General features: G+C 38.8%; 1 protein-coding gene across 1 annotated transcript in view; it reads right to left on the bottom strand.

Moving 5' to 3' along the window:
- Positions 1-19,097, bottom strand: part of crhr1 (corticotropin releasing hormone receptor 1) — a 71,408-nt gene that overhangs the window by 31,432 nt on the left and 20,879 nt on the right. The window contains exons 4-7 of the mRNA XM_066699980.1: positions 11,361-11,402; positions 9,607-9,617; positions 9,274-9,433; positions 462-547 (exon numbers count right to left, since the gene is read on the bottom strand). Of these exons, the coding sequence (XP_066556077.1) occupies positions 462-547; positions 9,274-9,433; positions 9,607-9,617; positions 11,361-11,402 (299 nt within the window). The remainder of the gene's footprint in view (positions 1-461; positions 548-9,273; positions 9,434-9,606; positions 9,618-11,360; positions 11,403-19,097) is intronic.

Raw genomic sequence — 19,097 nt, 5'->3', positions numbered from 1 at the left:
CTGGTCAACATGCACCTTTTTATTCTGGTAGAGAACAGGGAAATTATTCATTAGTGTACAGAGGGAAAACCAAGAATGGCACACTGACACAGGGCTATAGCTCTCAAGATCAACACCATTAGGTTTGCCTTCATAACCATTAGAGCGACTGGTCTTTGAAGCGTAACTCCACAGACATCTGTATAAGTTAACAGGTCACGACCCTGGGTCGCATAGAGACACGCCTAATCGCACTAATGGAACAGAAAGTCTTAGAGGGGCATAACGGTATTGCATGGCGGTCACAGTCCAAGTAATTTGATTTTTTTTTCCATAGCTTACTTCCTTTAAAAATTAAAAAAAAGTAGATTATCATAAAATTAAGAAAGTGTTTTTTCCCATCCCGTCCCCCACCAATAAAGTATCCCAGAGGTCTTCATAAGGAATATAAGATGTGTTATGTTATCACAGGTGCACTGTACCTCTTCATTCAGAATTGCTTGGCATTGTGAATAATTGCCCTTCATTGCCCAGGTCCCATTGGAGAGGCATTCCCTGTACACATTGTCTGCAAAAGAGAGAAGGAGACTGTTATAGATGCCAAAATATATTCACTTAAATATAGACATTGACACATATATTCCACACTGACATACATGTCTTATATATAAATGATCAATGTGTCTGACATATATTATATCAAATACAGAAAAAAATATATAAATGGCACTTTATATATGTGTTGTAAGCTATTAACGTTCAGTTTAGACAAGTGTTGGTATATTAAAATAATATGAATGTGAGAGAAAATGGTGTTTATTGTTCTGAGGAAGCAAATGCATTGCTTCTCAAAAAAATATTGATTTAGTTTTGATGCCAGCCAATCCAGTTCAGGCATTCAAACAAATCCGGGCACCTAAAAACATTTAATTCTGGATTAAATCATATCAGTCCCACTTTATTGATTCACCTTGGCTTCGCTTCCTCAGCTCGGGAACAAGTATAAAAATAGTCCCTCAGTCTTCACCAAATCTCTCACAGATTCTGTATGGGGGTTTTCACAATAGAAATATATTTCCCCTGAGTTCAGGCCAGCAGACAAACATATTCGTATATCACCTTCAAAGACAATTACGGTGTACATATTTTAAAGTTAATGGGGAGAGAGAAACATGGTTGTGTAGTTATGCAGAGCAACTGACCTTACCTAGATTAAACTGCCACCATGTCTTCATTCATCATAATAATTGTTATTGTTCTGATCAATTAAAAAACAAAACAACACCAAAAAAACTGTAACCCAGTGCCTGTGCAAGAGTTTCCTACAGCCAAGAAAATGAGCGATTGTTGGCAATTGTAGCAGCAGCAAATTGATTTTAATGAGAACTCAGGCATCTTGCTCTGTGTGGATTTGCATTTCTGTGTCTTTATTAGAGCCCCCTAACAGTTAGTCTGTCTGCTGTTGCTGAAGACAGGCGAGTGACATTTACTGTGGATAGCCATCAATCAAGGCCGACAACGTGTTCAATTTATTGTCAATATGAAGTACATTAACATGCGATAGGCCGCACTGCCAACATTAATCACTTCCTCTTTGTGCTCAGCAGGAGGGCGATGCATTGTTAATAGGAAACTGGTACATGAAAAACAGTATTCCTGGACCTGTTAAGCAGAGATCAATACAAATCAAAAACTATAACTATGATTAGGTTGCGCGTTTAGGTCTCTATTCTGTCTTGTCATGACTGTAATCTGGGCATTGATCGCTGGCCTGGATTTTTGCAATTTGTACACAGTCCTCTGGGGATTTAAGACGATAAGTCACCCCCGTCAGTTGTGAAGATACTCTCAGACTTTTTTTTAGGCAGGTGGTTGCTAATTTGGCAGTCGTGTCAACGGTATTATATGTCCCATAAAAAGCTGGCATTACTTGCGTGAGTCACCGTATAGCTGTGTGTATAGACCATTGCTCCGTGGAGGTGGCTGGGGGAATGGTGGCCAGCAACCACATCAGAGCTATGTGTGCTTCAAAGCTGACCTTGAACATTATTCATTGTCATCCTTCCAACACTGTACACAGAGTCTCCCCCTCTGATACGGTATTGATTTCTAATCCATTACTATAATAAATAAATCCCTGCAGGAGAGAGAGCAGGCAGGGTCAACACAGATAAGCAAGTCTGAAAGAAAAGAACCAGGGAACTCTTTCTCCTTATTAATCTCTGAAGCTCAGAGTTTCAAAAACATTGTAAAAATCCCCAAACAGTGCCAGTCTGGCAGAGCAGCCACTCTGTACAACAGTCACCAGAAGGGATTCATGTCACGAGTATCAACGTCTTAGAGAATCACAGAAGACTTTGATTAATGTCTGGTTTTCAGACATCCTAAAAGCATTAATTTAATGCTACTTACAGACACCTTGGGTGAAGGCAATCATTCTTATGAGCCCACCAAATGTGCATCAAATTATACTTTTTCAAAGTGGCAGGGGAGGATTTTCCCAATCATACTTGTATTCAACTTTTCACTTTCCTTTGTAGGTATTTTTAGCCAAGAAACTACTTTATAGCACTTTCCTGCAACCTTCTGACATGAAAATGATAAATGCAGATGATGTTTTCCTATTATAACATGATTTTTTGATAATTCAACTTTTATCTCCATCAACATTCTATATTTTAGTCTTCAGTATTTTTGGTACACATATGTAATCTCTTTATTATGGTTGCTTAATTGTGCCACCTCAAAATTGAGTTCACACACAGTAAACCCCTATCTGGAAGAATAGGCGTGATCAAGCTTGAACAATTTAATTTCCCCTTTTATTTTTTGTATTTTCATGCATGTCTAAGCTACCATGGTCATTGTGTTCATTCATGCTGTGCCCAGCAGCTTGTGGCTTCCCAAACTCTGAGAGTCTCAGAGAATACTGCTTTCTTTTTCACCCAGGAAATATGTGCTCAGCTGCTATACATGTCCTTTCTGTTGAACAACCCTTCAAGAACAGAGACAGCTTCTTCCTCCCTCCATTTGGATTCATTACTAACAGATGATGATGTTCAGATAATTAATCTGGAACTTGGATGCATTGTGATCATTCTCCAAGAGAAATACAGACATACTGCATTCAACGCCACTGTGAAAATGACTAAGGTTTTACATAACGATGGGACTCTTAAGTTTTAAGTATGCTGCGTGGCATGCACTAAACGTCTGTGCTCTGAGACACAATCTGAGTCCAAGCCCTGCGGAGCAAAGCAGGAGATTAATGGGTTTTTAATTGCTAAGAGGATGCTTTTCATGAAATAATTAAAGTGGAATTTTAATAGGTGCACCACAACATGAAGGATCTGCAAGTGCTTCATGTCCTGGTCGCAAAAGGTATTCAGACTACTATACAATGATGTAGATAAACACTTGCGATATATTTCCAGGCATCACTTCGGAGGCAGGGCACAGTCTAACCAAGCAGAAAGACCAGAGTGGCCCTGTTAAGTATATTAGTTTTGTTAATAAATGGTTTGTTCATATTCATGAGGGGAAATCTAAGCAAATGACCAAAAATAAAAAAGTGTACATTGTCATTTTATGTTGGTTAACAACAACTGTATCCTGTATCCTTATACGATCGATGTGTGGGATATTCAGGAAGAGTGAAACTCACTTGGTTGTGTCAAAACTCTGCTGAGAGAGAGAGGGGGGAGAGAGGGAGATACTGCAGTATACTTTAACAGTCCAATCTGTTCATTGCCAACAGGTCTGTCCTTCTGCTATGTTTCTCTAAACCTTGCAAATTCATCATGTATTGGATGGGCTCTTAATAAGACTTGAGTATGCGATGTGTGCTATTCGTGTAAATTGTGTACTCCAGTGCTAAAGAGGTATGTTGCCATTGCTGCTAGTGTTATTTTTGAATGGGTGTAAATGCAGGAACAGCATTGTGACTTCTGCTAAATCAGACCAGCGGAAACAAGGAATTTGGCACCGCTATTCTTGGCAGAACCCAGTGTGGCTGGCAAGAAGGGACACTGGAGATTTTCCAAGATCTCCAGTAGTATCTCTCCCCTCACTCTCTCTTTGTCTGATTTATGACAATATTGATGGCATACAGAAATCCCGAGGTTTATTTCAAGACCAGGCAAATATTCCCCTGAAAATGACACTAAGATGATCTAACATGAATACTGAAATCATTAATGCTTTGGTGTCATTGGGAACCTGAGCAAAGTATATGTCTGATAAGACCCTAGTGCCATTTTCATGACAAGGAAGCAAGACTGACTACTCCGATGCAGACACTGCTATATTTGTGAAGGAGGACCAAAGGTCATGATAAAGATAGAGATGTCTAAACATCCTATGGATTTTGAGGTTAAATGGCACTTGGAGCTTCATGCTGCAGAAGGAATTACTGTTGGCTGGAGTCTGTTTTTATGTTTGTTTGTTTGTTTTTTAGTGCAGTGCAGATATAAAAAGTGAACAGCTTCAAAATATCCATTGTAGATATAGGAATTGTAGCAGTGGCTGACAACGTTGTCTTGCTCTTACACCTGTTGTTGTGATGAAAGGCTTCGAATACAAATGTGTTCCTATTTATAGTCTTTTTTTTCCGTACTGAAATGAAAATGGACCAGCAACATAATCAGGACTGGTAACTTAATCTACAGAGGCTTGTGAAAACTCCAGTGGAATTATCCTTTTATTGTCTTGACACTTTCGAGCGGTATATTGAGGTTATATTATATACCTGAATACTATTTGTATCTAAAAAATAAATACATAATTTGGGAGAGCACTATATTTGACAAGGATTGTTGCCTCCACGAGTAGCTGTCTGGTGTTTAAAAGCAACTCAGCTGCGTTCTTTTTCTAGATCAGATAAATGAAAGTTGTCTCATTCATATTGTGTAAACAAAATGTAACACATCACAGACTAACCTTTTCTTGATGGTTTTTATTGCATGATTGCACAATGATAATGAGAAGATAAGGGTCAATTGACAGGTAGGTGAATTTAAAACCAGGACAACTCAGACAGCAGGATTGATTCTGCTTCGGCGCAATGGAGAAATTATCAAATGTGCAGGAACAAGATCTGTAATTGCCCACAGCACTTGACATTCACATTTGTGTTTTATCTTTTGAAATGTGTCTTTATGCGGGAACATTATTTTTGCTCTTCCCTCTAAAGCAAAGGACTAAGACTAATTCAATCTGATTATGGGTTTATACATGAACATTGCTGGGTTCTTTTTATATTTTAATTGAAGGCAGGGTCAAGCATTTTGAGGTCTGCAGAAGATTCTTACAGTTTCCAGTTAATTAAATAAATGTGTTTGGTTAGAACAATAGAAAAATGTGCTGCCCTTCATCAGTTGACACGGAAACCTTGAAGCCACATATATATTATTTTCTACTATTAGTGGAGTTAAAAATACTGGCTTTTTGGGGTGAAGCAGACAGCCCTGATGAGGCTAAAAAAAGTTTAAGGTTATATTTATGAACCACTCACAATCCAAAGGATGCAATGTACTGAATGCATGCCCATATGATATAAATACACTTGATAGCTTTCCCTCTACTCCTGACATAATGCAAGGGCAATAATGCTTCTGCTTTTTTCCCAGTCCACAACTGATCTTCACACCCCCCTCCCCAGAGGAGGCCCCCAGGACAGGACGGGGTTCAGAAGGGACGAGGAAAGCCCATCTCAAGTGGCACAGACCGACACAATGTTGGCAGGAAAGTTATGTCGTGAATAGTTTGCTGTTATTTCATTTCTGAGTTGCTAATACAGGGTACCCCCAAGCCTGGTCCCTGAGAGACATGAGGTTTCTTGTTATCCAACAGAGATCTCGGCTTCTTAATAACATCGGCCTTATCCTGTCATATCATCAGATATATGCAGTATATATTTATATACACACATACATTTTAAACTTAATTAGCTATTTAGCATGAGCTTTTAGTCAAAGCACTTTAGAAAGACAAGGCAGTGGGAGAACTATGCATCAGCAGCTACTTCAGTTGAGTGGGAGCTTGCTTTAACATCCCATTCACAGGACAGCACACACGAAGGTTTATTACCTGCCTCAGAGTGACATGCAGTGAATCAATTGCACAGAAGAGGCTTGTACTGGGAACCCTCTAGATAAGAAAAAAATATCTTATTTCATGTATCCAATATAATATAAGTGACCAAGGGCTCTGCTGGAACGAATACCCAGAAGTCACCACATCTCTGTCACATTGTCTCATAATTGGAGTCAGTATAGGAGAACCATATTACCATATAACATTCATGAGGAAGGACAATATATTTTCATGAGGAAAAAATATATGACCACTATGTACTACCGACTGCATTGAAGAAGGCCCAGTTGACCTCGATTTTGGATCAAGATGGCAAGAGGAAAGGATCTAAGTGGCTTTGAAAGAAAGGTCATTATTGGGGCACACATGGCACGAGCTTCAGTCACAAAGACTGCTCAACTGGCTAGTGTTCTTGACAAGTGGGCGAGTGCAAGTGTGGCGATACCAAGAGAACAGTACAGGCTTGACTGCTTGACCCCTACAGTGAGGGGGTCCAGAGGCTCTGTTATGCTGTGGAGGGCATTTTCCTGGCATGGTTTGTGTCCACTTGCCGCCTTAGAGGGAAGGGTCACTGCAAATCATTACAAACTTATTCTGAGTGATCACCTTTGGTGAAACATTTCTATCCTGATGAGAGTGGTCTCTTCCAGGATGACAGTGCCCCCATCCACAGGGCACGAGGGCTCAGTGAATGGTTTGATGAGCATGAAATATATATATATATATATATATATATAAATTTACACAGTGGTTTTTGTGTGAATTATATGGGCACCTAAAGACTATATTTACAATATATGCTTGCAGTTTGAAGGAGCAAAGCCTCCTCTTAATTAAGAATCACAAGCCCAATGTCTCCCCCTGCCACAGTACAAATTCCCTTACTTTTTCCAGAGGCCACCTCTTGTAAGAACAAGAGCCTGTGTTGAACGAACAAGTAAGGAACGTTTACATGTATGAAATCACTCATTATTGCTTGCCAAGAATTCCCATGCTCATAATGAACCCTTTGTTTCAATCAGTGGATTTTTTAATAAGATGGAGCTAGAAGGAGAGTGGAAGCAGAAGAGAGTGATGTTAAACCTGTCAACTGAGTTTTTCTGCTCCGCAATTACTATATAGGGCCTTGTACTCTCAGCACCTCATACAAATGCCTGTTGTTTGTTTGTTTCTTAATTAATGCACTGCGTCAATGCTATTTGTATCCTCCCCACAGCATGCCAAACCAATATATTAGATGTCTATTTTTCATTTCTCTTAAAAAGCTCTGCGGTTGTCACAATAAAGCTTTCCTTGTGAAAATCTAGGTGAAAGAAAGTCAACTTCTCAGCTTATTGTTATATATAATTTAAGCGAACACTTCTTGAAGTTTACATTTCAATGTAACTAGGCTTCTACCTGGTTAAACTCAATGTTGCAGAGCAGGAAGACAGATTTAGAACTGCAGAGGACTGTAAAAAAATACGTACGAGAAAAAAAAAAAACTGTATTCCTTCTGGTAAATATAGATTTGAAAAATAAAACCATGAAATCCAAGGCGAAAAAAATGTCAAAAATGAATGATAGGCTAAAATTATTGAAAGGATCTGAGAGTGGTTTTATAAGTGGTTAAAACACATGAGGACCTGGTAGCCCGAAGTAAGGATCTGATAAAAGTGCTGGATAAATCAGTACCACTTCTATACCTGGTAATGTTTCACATGTGGGTCCAATGATCATGTATACTGTTTGTGTGCCCTCAAACTACATGAGCCCAATACATTTTTCCACATATGTTTGATGAAGGCAAGCAAGTACAGAAAAAAGGAAATAAGAGCCTGTTCGGAATGCAGGAGATTTTACTTGCGACTGCATTGAGCTTCAATACCATCACACGTACTTCTAACATTTTTTTCAGTGCATACTGGGAAGCTCTAGATTTTTAATAAATACTAAGCGTTAAAGAAAAACGCAAATGATGCAAAATTCAGGGAGGTGAGGGGGTGTAGGCCAAGAGGTGGTTGTGTTTGTGGTATTTTACAAAATGACTCAGAAATCGCTGATAAGCTTCTACATTATTAATGCTGTCTACTGTTTTCCATTAAAAAAAAAAAAATCCCCCCCAAAATTAAAAAAACAATCCAAAAGTCAGGCTTCTCCTTGCTGAAAGGAAAGACACAGTTTTCGACGAGTGACTTTGTATTTGGGCCACTTTAATTTATAAAGCTCCACATTCTGTGCAGTGATGGAGAATTCATTAAAATCGTGACAAGAATTCCCAGGGGAAGGAGCTATGCCACATACTGATGCACATACCAATCTAATTGCAGACAATTCTGCTTATTCAGCAAAGGGACCCATTATAGATGCATTGAGAAAAGGGGAACACTGCCCTCTTGGATTCAGTGACCCAGTACGGTTTTATTTTAAGTAGCTTCAGGGATCGGTTCGCACAACAATTTCTCATTTGTTCAGGGCAGGATAATCGCATGCACCCTCTGACACATGTCTGTCACAGCTTGTTTATCTGTGGATCCCATAAACACATTGAGCTCTCGCTGTTTGGACGTGTGGAAATCGATCGTCATGGGAGGTTGATTCTGTTTTTGGGACCCATCTAAAACAGAGTGTTTCTCTCTCTCTCTCTCTCTCTCTCTCTCTCTCTCTCTCTCTCTCTTTCTCTGATTCTCTGTAAATAAAAGCTCAGTGCAATTTGCTTTTCAGTTGTACGGAGACCAAAAACAAGCCCAGCGAGGATTTTTTTTTTTTTTTTTTTTCGAATTTAAGCTTGAATGTGAAGTGAGGCCGATTTTAGCTCCTCTCCTGGGCTTCGCTACAGTACATGCTGCAGCTGGGTTGTTGCAAAGCAGAAGATGTGACAAACGGGCAATTAATACTTATCTTATTCCCTAAACAGGGTTATGAATGTTACTTTAATATAATGTAGACCCCAGTAAGGGCTGGATCCTGCAAGATGTACAGAGCTATTTATTCCATCACCTACAAAAAGGCCCAGGAAAGATGTTAATAGGGATAGTTAATGGTTAATAGCTAGGTACATAACTAGTTTCAAACCAGTACTTAGGAGCTCAAGGTGGACGAAAAATCATATGCTCTGTGACCCTTGAGCACAGATTTTTTTTTTTACATGGTGTAGTTACCCTAAAGCAGAACTGCCTTGACACAACCATGACAAATGTTTATTGTGAAAAGGGCTCTTACTTGTAGTGTTGTATCGGACTCCATAGAAGTACTCAGGACAAGGTCGGGACACCAACTCCCCAGCGTTGCTTTTGGGCCAACAGGTCCCTATTCCATCTATAGACGTATTGCAGAATAAACCTGCGAGAGGAACAACAGAGGAAATTGAAATACATCGCAACTTAAATATAATGCATGATCAATACTGAACTGTGGCGGTCAGCTACAAAATATACAATTCTCCATTACTGAATCTTCATCAGTCTTGAGTGAAATTTTCAAGCATCATCATACTTCTATATATTTTCCAGTCAGATGGATTTAGTTAAGCATGTCCTCCTTTAATTACTTCACATTATGGCAGTCTAGGTGTTGCAGATGGAAAACAAGTCCAGATTAAGAATTTCAAATTTCAAAAAGCAAGCAATTTATCTTCGAAGTGCAATAATGAAATAATGTGAAATAATCACAAAAACTGCTGATATCTATAACCCATATCCCACTAGAGATGGGAGTTTTTTGTTTTAGCTGAAATATTCCTGAAACGGCTTCCCATGTGTTCAACAAGTAGGAGAATCTATTTATATCTGAAAGATATCTTTCTTTTTTGTTTTCTATTTATTTGTTTCTTCTTATGGTGTTTGGAAACAAACAAAACCATGGAAAAGTGATCATCCTTAACATATTCAACTTAGACGTTCAGTTATGGATTTGTGAAAAACAAGTGTGACAAGTAAAAATAATAGTTTTAAAATTACAACATAATATTCTTAGGTGTGAAAGTGGAATATATTTAAGATCTCATAACATGTGGCAGCAATTATTTTAACAGCTGTCTTTGACTGAAAAACATCTGCATATAATAAAGAATCCCAAAGTTCTGGGTTAAAAATTGCTAAAGCAACAAAAGCAGATAACACAACAGTAACACCCATTAAAAGATTTAAGTGGCTGTTATTCAGTCCAAGATACAAAGATTTTGTCAGGTCTTTATGGTCTATGTTTCCAAACATTGCATGTTCGCTATCAAACAACTGAAGCAATTTGTTTTCTTTTTGGTTTTTGACAAATACTCCCTTCATTGTTTTTTTTAATTTGTGTGTCTCAGTAGTAAGACTCCATTGGATTTTTTATTTAATTATTTAGTCAGGGGACTATCTGGATGAGAGGCCGGCTGACTGTGAAGCATTGTTCAATGGGTTTTCTCACCAAATTAAACCTCAAAAGTAGCAGACAGCATACTCCTACATAACCATTAAAAGTTTGATAACAAAACTTTCTAACAAAAACACATAGTGAAATGGTGGTCCCAGTTCACTTACAGAAACCAGTTTAGCAATCTACTACTGGTAACTGGTTTTATTTAGAAGAAACATCACCTAACACTAGATTATATACTTCAACTTCCCCCGAGATTCAGTCTTGTAAATTCATTAAGTAACAGGGATATTGTCAGGTCTAGCTTTGAGAAGAATCACCTAACCTATGTAAGTTTGATACAAAATTCGATTAAGATAAAATCCAATCAAAATGAACAAAGATCTTAAGAAACAAACAGCAAGGAATTAATATGCCCTCCTAACTCCTCTAGGGTGGTCTATGAGAATGTAATTTATATTCAGAATAGATTAGCCTATATATTATTCCCTTCATTTTAGTGTGATGAGAATAGACTATATATTTAGCATTTGTTGGAGATCCAAATTAAGTTGAAAAAAAGTGTTTGCGATTCCAAAGATGAATAAAAACGTAACAAGAATAATTTTAAATGGAAGCACAAATCCACACTCTGATTAAACTGGAAAATCAGCTGCTCCCTATACAGCATATTCTTTAGAATAATCAGAATGTAGTTGGAAGATTTGCATTTTTGTCAGCACATCTCTGAAATAACTTTCTTTCTCTCCTCCAGTGGAGTTTAATGCCTTAGTCTGCTGATGCTTTATGTTTCTAATTTAAACTTCTGAAAAGAAAAAAAAAATGGTAATGTATTTCTTTAAACAGTTTCTGGCGCTTGATAGAAAAAGATGATTTGCAATGTCTTATAACACACATGGAAACTTGGACACACACACAGACACATATATGAAAGAAAAGCTTTTACTCACCTGTAACATTACTGGACGTCTGATTCCAAGCTGAAGAATGAACTGAACATGAAAAGAGAAAAAAAAATATTACTCCTTCAATCAAGTAATTTGAAACCAGAAATCTTTACATGTTTTTATTAAGATAACATTATTTAAGATAGTTATTTAGTAAAGGATGGTTCACAGTAACAGTTTTGTGTTTTAAAAAGTGTTCTCCCTACCTACATTAAAAAAAATCAAGGTTTAACAAGGTATCAGGGTTGAACTATGGCACAGTACCATAGCACAGTAAGACCGTGAGACAGTGACCTTGTTCACACAGACACACAGGGAAAGAAATGCAGTTCAACATATAGCTATTTTGTATTGTATCCATTCAGCACAATCACATATCAAATGATCTAATGTGACTGAAGTATTTGGTTAAACAGCTGTGATTTCAGTACAACTTTTTTGTTGTGTTTTGTAAGGAGAACTTTTTGCTGGAAATCTACTGTTTTCAAGACCTTTGATGTGTACATTAATTATGCAAGGTTTGCTTTAAAAAAAAAAAGACATGACACAACACAGCAAATTCTTTTGGTGATGTAACAAGTCAGCTATCCTTCTAATGCAGCTTGGGGACAGTCATTCTAGGAATTGTTTGAAAATCATATGTATGTTTTTTGGAAAGAGATCAAAAGCAATGATAAGAACTGGGAGAGAACCGCAAATACATTTTGGAAGACATGCATCTGATTTGGTGAAAGAGAGTCTTTGTGGAATACACACAGCCATGAGGCACCTTCTTTGATTTAGTCACAAAAATAATTTGTAAAGAAGCGACCTCACATTTCTCAACCTGATTATGTTTTCATTAGCAAACAGCCAAGAATCCAGGACAAAACACTTACAAAACCAACAACAAGAAAACAAAGACCAACCTGAATTGCACTTAAAAGATAAAGCAGCTACCCGATAGAAAAAAAAAGTTTATTACAAGTAATGACTTGCCAGTTTCCTTGGGATTTACTATTCCCCTTATTGTTTCTGTTAAGTTTCACACAATACAATAAAGTCCATCTTTCCCAAAAACTACAATCAAGCTCAATGACGGTGCCACCACCTGGCTCTTTGCTGCTCTTGTTTGTGTTGTTTCAAGTTCACCAGTGGTATACACTCCCTGACACTGCAGCCCGGCGTAAAAGCAATATGCTTGACTGCAGTTCTCTGGTCAGCAGTTGCCTATGAAGAAGCCCTTCAAATGTGCGAACTGCAACAGAAAGCTATGCATTTACAAACACAGGCTGGCCAGTGCCATATTAAAACTCCCCCACCCCCCTTCATATAGCCATTTGACCTTTATAAAGAATCAAGTTGCAATTTTGTTTTTCTTTCGAAGGGGGATAAAAATGTATCAAGGTAGCTTATCTTGTTACTATTTGAAGGGCGTCTTCTGATCGGTTAGCAGGAATTATTCTTCTTTGTTTCTCTGTACGTAAGAGGGATCCCTCAACAGACGGGAAGCTGGGGGGGCATAGTAGGCTTATCCTTGATCTTGGTGATGTTACACTCTTTCACTGACAGTAGGGGGCCAGTGCTGCCATGTGAACAACCTTCTAATTCCTTCACATTCAGTGTGTGCTGGCGGAGGAAGTGCTGCCAGCTGATGAAGATATTAATGATGATCCTGCAGCTGCTCTGGGATTCAAGACCCTAAGACCCCAAGAGCGAGAGAGCCTCGGCAGGGCACCACGGTCTGTGAGTCAGTGAGCAAGACAGGAGAATTGCAGCATGAGGATCTATATATAGTGTGTCTGCCACCCGCTATTTACCGTGTGGGCGATGGAAACATATTTTGCCCAGCTATGCTGTGGAAAATGATTCTCTGGGATCCTTCAATCAATGGCTGGATGTGCTTAACAAACTAACAAGTTGCTCTGAAGAGCATCCTTTCCGTTGTGACTTTCTCTGAGCTTCTTGTGTTCTCATGAATTGAAACAAACAATGAGGGAATCACTTATGACTCTTTACACCTGCCCTGCGATCGAGCAACAATGACCACATTCACTGGATCCCCTTCGAATTGATGCACTTAGAGGGAGTGCAATATCTGGATCTGTACAGTACATGCAATCCAATCTTGGAGTCAAACAAGCGGTGCTCAGGCAGCTGCTTTAATTAGCGAATACCCAGCAGGGATCAGCTGGAGCAGAATTTTGCCTCATTTACACTAGCGTTCCCATACACTTCAAGCCCTCACAATATGGGTGTATTTCCACTAACAAATACCCGAGCCAAGCCAGAACCAAACTGTGAAACTCTGGTCTCGTAACATACTCGGAATCTGGCTCCAGGCTGAAGGGTGTCGTGGGTGGGGTTACAACAATTATTTTAAATTCCGAAAACACACAAAAAAAGGAGTAGTATTTGCATTGATTATTAATCAGTAATTAATTCTAAGCATAATCCCTACGTACACAAATATTCCAATATACAAAAATCTCTTAATTTTACGCCCTGTGTATTACACCCCCCTTGGCATTTTTCCTATTTTGTTGTCTTACAACCCTAAAAATAAGACAAAAAACTGAAAACTTGAGCGTGCATAACTATTCACCCGCCCAATACTTTGTAGAGCCACCTTTTGCAGCAATTACAGCTGCAAGCCTCTTGGGGTACGTCTCTATAAGCTTGGCACATCTAGCCATTGGGATTTTTGCCCATTCTTCAAGGCAAATCTGCTCCAGCTCCTTCAAGTTACAGCAATCTTTAAGTCCAATACCACAGATTCTCAATTGGATTGAGGTCTGGGCTTTGACTAGGCCATTCCAAGACATTTAAATGTTTCCCCTTAAACCACTTGAGTGTTGCTTTAGCAGTATGCTTAGGGTGATTGTCCTGCTGGAAAGTGAACCTCCGTCCCAGTCTCAAATCTCTGGAAGACTGAAACAAGAATTTCCCTGTATTTAGCACCATCCATCATTCCTTCAATTTTGACCAGTTTCCCAGTCCCTGCCGATGGTGTTCTCGGGGTGATGAGAGGTGTTGGGTTTGCGCCAGATATAGCGTTTTCCTTGATGGCCAAAAAGCTCAGATCATGTGACACTTAGATTGCACACAGGTGGACTTTATTTAACTAATTATCTGACATCTGGAGGTAATTGGTTGCACCAGATCATATTTAGGGGCTTCATATCAAAGGGGGTGAATACATATGCATGCACCACTTTTCCGTTTTTATTTTTTAGAATGTTTTAAAACAAGTTATTTTTTTCATTTCACTTCACCAATTTGGACTATGTTGTGTATGTCTATTACATGCAATCCAAATAAAAATCCATTTAAATTACAGGTTGTAATGCAACAAAATAGGAAAAATGCCAAGGGGGGTGAATACTTTCACAAAGCACAGTATGTTTACCTATGATAATAACACAACCAGAATATCGTGATCCGCCGATCTGCCATAGGAACCGTCATTTTCACTGTCTTTCACCATTACATACATAAGTTATACTGCATCATCGACTTGCTACTCAGCACGTTCAATATTCACAACGTCAATCGCTTGGCTCGCATTTCCTTAGTATAACATACCGAAGCATACCAGGCTGGCACAGTGCCACCCAGCATGGCTCGGGTACGCTAGTGTAAACCCAGCATTTCAGTCATCCAGATAGCTAGCCAGGATCCTTTCAGGATTTGATTTTGGTGTGCCATCAAAATAAGCACATATAGTTGCTTAATCTTTAGTGGGGAATTCCTTAGTTACTGGTAAAACTCATTTCCACTGGTTAATTGCTAGAGTCTAGGACTTATAAAAGTAAATGCATACTGGTTAGCTGAAACAAAACCACAGACACACACACACACACACACACACACACACACACACACACACACACACAATGTATCATGGTAAAGTAGAGCAGATAATTGAATGCACACTCATCAAATTTGCTCTGTGATCACTCCATTAGGTCTGCAGCCGACATCCCTGCTGTACAACCCAATCCCAGTCTGTTCTTAATTAGGGGCAGTTTGAGAGTTCCACAGCTGTAGTCCAATGGGACACGAAAGCCTTCGGCGGTGCAAGATCTTGTGAATCCCCATCTCATTACTGCAATGGGTCCAGTGGGAGGAAAACAAAGATGTACAACTGACTGTCAAAACCGGTCATTATAAAACGGCTTATCAGGCATCCCCCAGCATCTCCCCATTCAATCCTCTCCTTTATTATGCTTTCACAGTGTGTCGGGAGTGCATCGACCCATGGATTCTTCTATAAAGGGAAACCCTCATGAAAATTACACCTTGTAATGCTGACGGACCTGCGTAAAGAATGGGTAAAGAAATTGAATTTCTCCACAATCTCCCACACAGCACTGCGGGCAGTCCATTGCTCACTGTCGATTTCCCTGGCCCAACAGCACACTGTGTGTCAACTGGAAGAATGCATTTTTCCTGAAGATGCAAGAAACTCAAGCTGGTCGAACCTGAAAAACCTCCATTATGGTTTTGGTTTTCTGTGTAGGATGTTTTCACACTGCTCTGCACTCTCCTGCTCCTCCTTTGCCATGCTTTCACTGCACTTTGCACTAACTCTACACTTGACACTAGCCCACAGTGACACCATGGTAAATCATCATAAGGGCTTGTGATGGTACCATTATAAAGTATTTATTATGATGGTTTGTACCTTAGTGTAATATAAAATCTAATAAATGCCATGTCAGATGTGGAGAGAAACTATGATAAAAAGTGCAGAATTACCATGTTTGCCATTGCAATCAGCATTGATGTTAATATCAGAAAGGCAGTGACAGAAATCAGTCACTAAGAAGACATATAGCATACAGTTCGAATGAGGGTTAATGTTGAAATTTAAGGCAGCTACACTTAGGAACAGTGACATGATCCAATCAATCAAAAGGGCTCGACAACTACTCAAAAGCAGGCAAATAATTAATGAATGGACCAGGTGAACGAATAAAAAAAACGGGTTAATGAATAAATTATACAGTCGGGAAAAACAGTTAGATGCTGTCAACAAAGCAGAGCATGCAAAGCATTAAATATCACTTGGAAATGTGCCCTTGAAGAGAGCTTGTGCAAACCTTGCTGACAGAGAGACTACATCAGGATAAAGCACAAGGTCAGGTTCTGTAATTCAGCCCTTTTTCAAACAATAGCTCGAAGTCTAATTAGAAATCTTAGTGCTCTGATAAGGAATTGGGCATTTATAGAAGCTTTAGGAAAGAGGTGCTAATTAAAAGCCTGATCGCCTTTCTCCCTCAGCTCAGTATTAATGGGTGCCTGTCTAGGGAAGGCCAGAGAAAAGGTAAGATAAGAAACCTTTCTGCATTGCAAGAGTTTATGATGCCATAAACACAGGATAAAAAGGATAAGACAAATAATGCTATTACACCTATGTCTCTCTTAAAAAAAAAAAAAATCTAAGTAGTTAATGAATATTAAAACTTGGCTTCTGGAGTCTACTAGTATACAATAAAATGAGTTATGATATTTGTTGCTGGCCTATTCAGGATTTTTTTCTTTTTTAATCAGAGAATTAGATTAACAAAAATGATAACTTCCAATATAAATAAGATGAAGTAGTGGGAGGCCTGTTCAGTTCTTCACAGTATTTTAAATGGTATCTGTATCCTGGGAGCACACTGAACAAATTGACAACTTCTGGTAATGCCACTGTGAATTCATTTATTTTAAATGGCATTCATTATAAATGACACACAAAGGAAGGCAGGTTACAAAAATTTGTGGATGTAGCTCACTGAAGAAAAAAAAAGTGTTTCATTGAGAAAAAACTAAAATAGCAGATGTCCAAGGTTATATAAGGATATATAACAAGGATGCTTAATGCTTCCTGTCAAAATCAGTAATGTGGATTAATTATAATTGCTGTTGTTGCTGCTGTTGTTATTTGGTTCAGAAAAAAATCGAAATATGCTTTGATAGATCGATTTTCTTTGCTTCTTTTTTAATAATAAGAAGAAATGAAAGCACTGTACATGTTTTGAATGCCTCATGAACCTTAAAATTAGGATTCTCTGAAACTCTGAACTTCCCTCACTTCCATTAAGCACATCTGACAGCCATAATCCATAAAGGGAGCTTTCAGTAGTTTAAAAATATAAAATAAAAATAAGTAGTTCTGATGTGAGACGCTTAGAAGGGAAGGTTTTAATGGCCAGCTTTGTACATATTCTCCTGTATGCCATTAAACATCAGGATGCTTGATACACTAGTACAGTTAAAAAAAAACATAAGACTCTTACCCTCTCTAATTGCTAGGCTTGTGTCCCATACATCCTTCCTATACACAATACCTGCTCATCCCATTTCCAAACTGTCTATTTTCTTGAGCTTCACCAGCTCCTTGCTTATAATCATAACTCTCTTTCTCATGGTTTTGTGAAAATTAACCTTGTAGTCTGCCATGACCTGTGCACATGATTTATTTATTTTTTTAGACCACTGAAGTCCAGTGCTGGTCTGGTGTGGGAAGGGTAGAGCAGTTCAATTTGTAAAAGGATTCATTTCGATCATTATTAACTCAAGGGGAACAGGGAGAGAAAAAATATAATTAAAAAAAAAATCCTAGAGCGCTGTGGGGACTCTTGTGAATTATGCTGGCATACCAATTGCCTTACATGAATAAATAAAAAGTCTTGCTACACGCCTGTCATAGCACCAGAAGCTAACACCTGATTTGGCTACAGAGGAATGTGGAAAGATATGGAGCTACTTCCTGTGGGAGAACAAATCGATCCCCTATATATTGGGAAGCAGCCGCCTGCTGGTGCTATGTAAAGATGAACTCTGACTCAAAGACACGCAAAGACACAGAGCTAAGGCATCCCACTGGGAGAAGAGCATCTGTGTCTGAAGGCAACAGGAAATCTGCTGCAGGCCAGCAGAGAATGACTGTCTTTGCAGGGAATGCCCCACTCCGATCCCGATGGAGATTTGATTGCGGTTCCCTGAACTGGAAGACAGAAGGCTTGCCATCAGCGGAGAATTGACTGCCTGCATTGCTACTATCGCAGCTTGAAGAGGATTTATTAGTACAGAACAATCTGAGCAAATCCACGCCCATTCACAAGAAAGACAGCCGAGATAGTCTCTTTGAAATAAACACTTCTGGTTGTATTATTATTATGTATAGATGTTAGTAAAGATCACTTCATCTCTGTAGGTTGTAAATATTTTAAAAAGATTAGTGTCCTTATTCTGTGTGTGCACCAGTTAAACCACTCTCAGAGCCTCTCAAAAGTCCTCCAACATCTTGCATGCAACTTACTCCTGTTTGACTTTACCATCTTCCCATGGCACTCATTGGCTCTTGGGATCCAGACATTCTTTGATCACAACAAGGATGTTTCTGTCCTTACTATGTGTCCATACTCTGTGTCCACTCTTTAACTTGGCTAGCTCTCCTTTATGCGCATTCATATTCGGTGTCTCATTTTTGTTCATTGATTTTTCCATGCTTCCTTGGGTCATGGGTATTCTTCAGATCATCTTGGTATTCAGAGTATAGGTTTAACATCCCTACATTAGCACTGACATGCATTAAATGAATAACCTTGCTAGTTAAAGCTGTGAGAGCCGTGGCAGAGTTTTAATTTCTGGTTCTTCCCTTTGTAGGTCAAGCAGGGTGTGAATAAGGCTGTGACAACATGCACATTAATAGAACATTAATAATTCTTCTGATACAAACCCACTTACTGGTAACAGTCCAAAATTTAA

This window comes from Amia ocellicauda, chromosome 3 (assembly GCF_036373705.1).
Source record: "Amia ocellicauda isolate fAmiCal2 chromosome 3, fAmiCal2.hap1, whole genome shotgun sequence".
In the NCBI taxonomy this organism is placed as follows: Eukaryota; Metazoa; Chordata; class Actinopteri; order Amiiformes; family Amiidae; genus Amia; species Amia ocellicauda.
The sequence above is the reverse complement of the archived record's forward strand: the minus strand, read 5'-3'. Positions and strand labels throughout refer to the sequence as shown.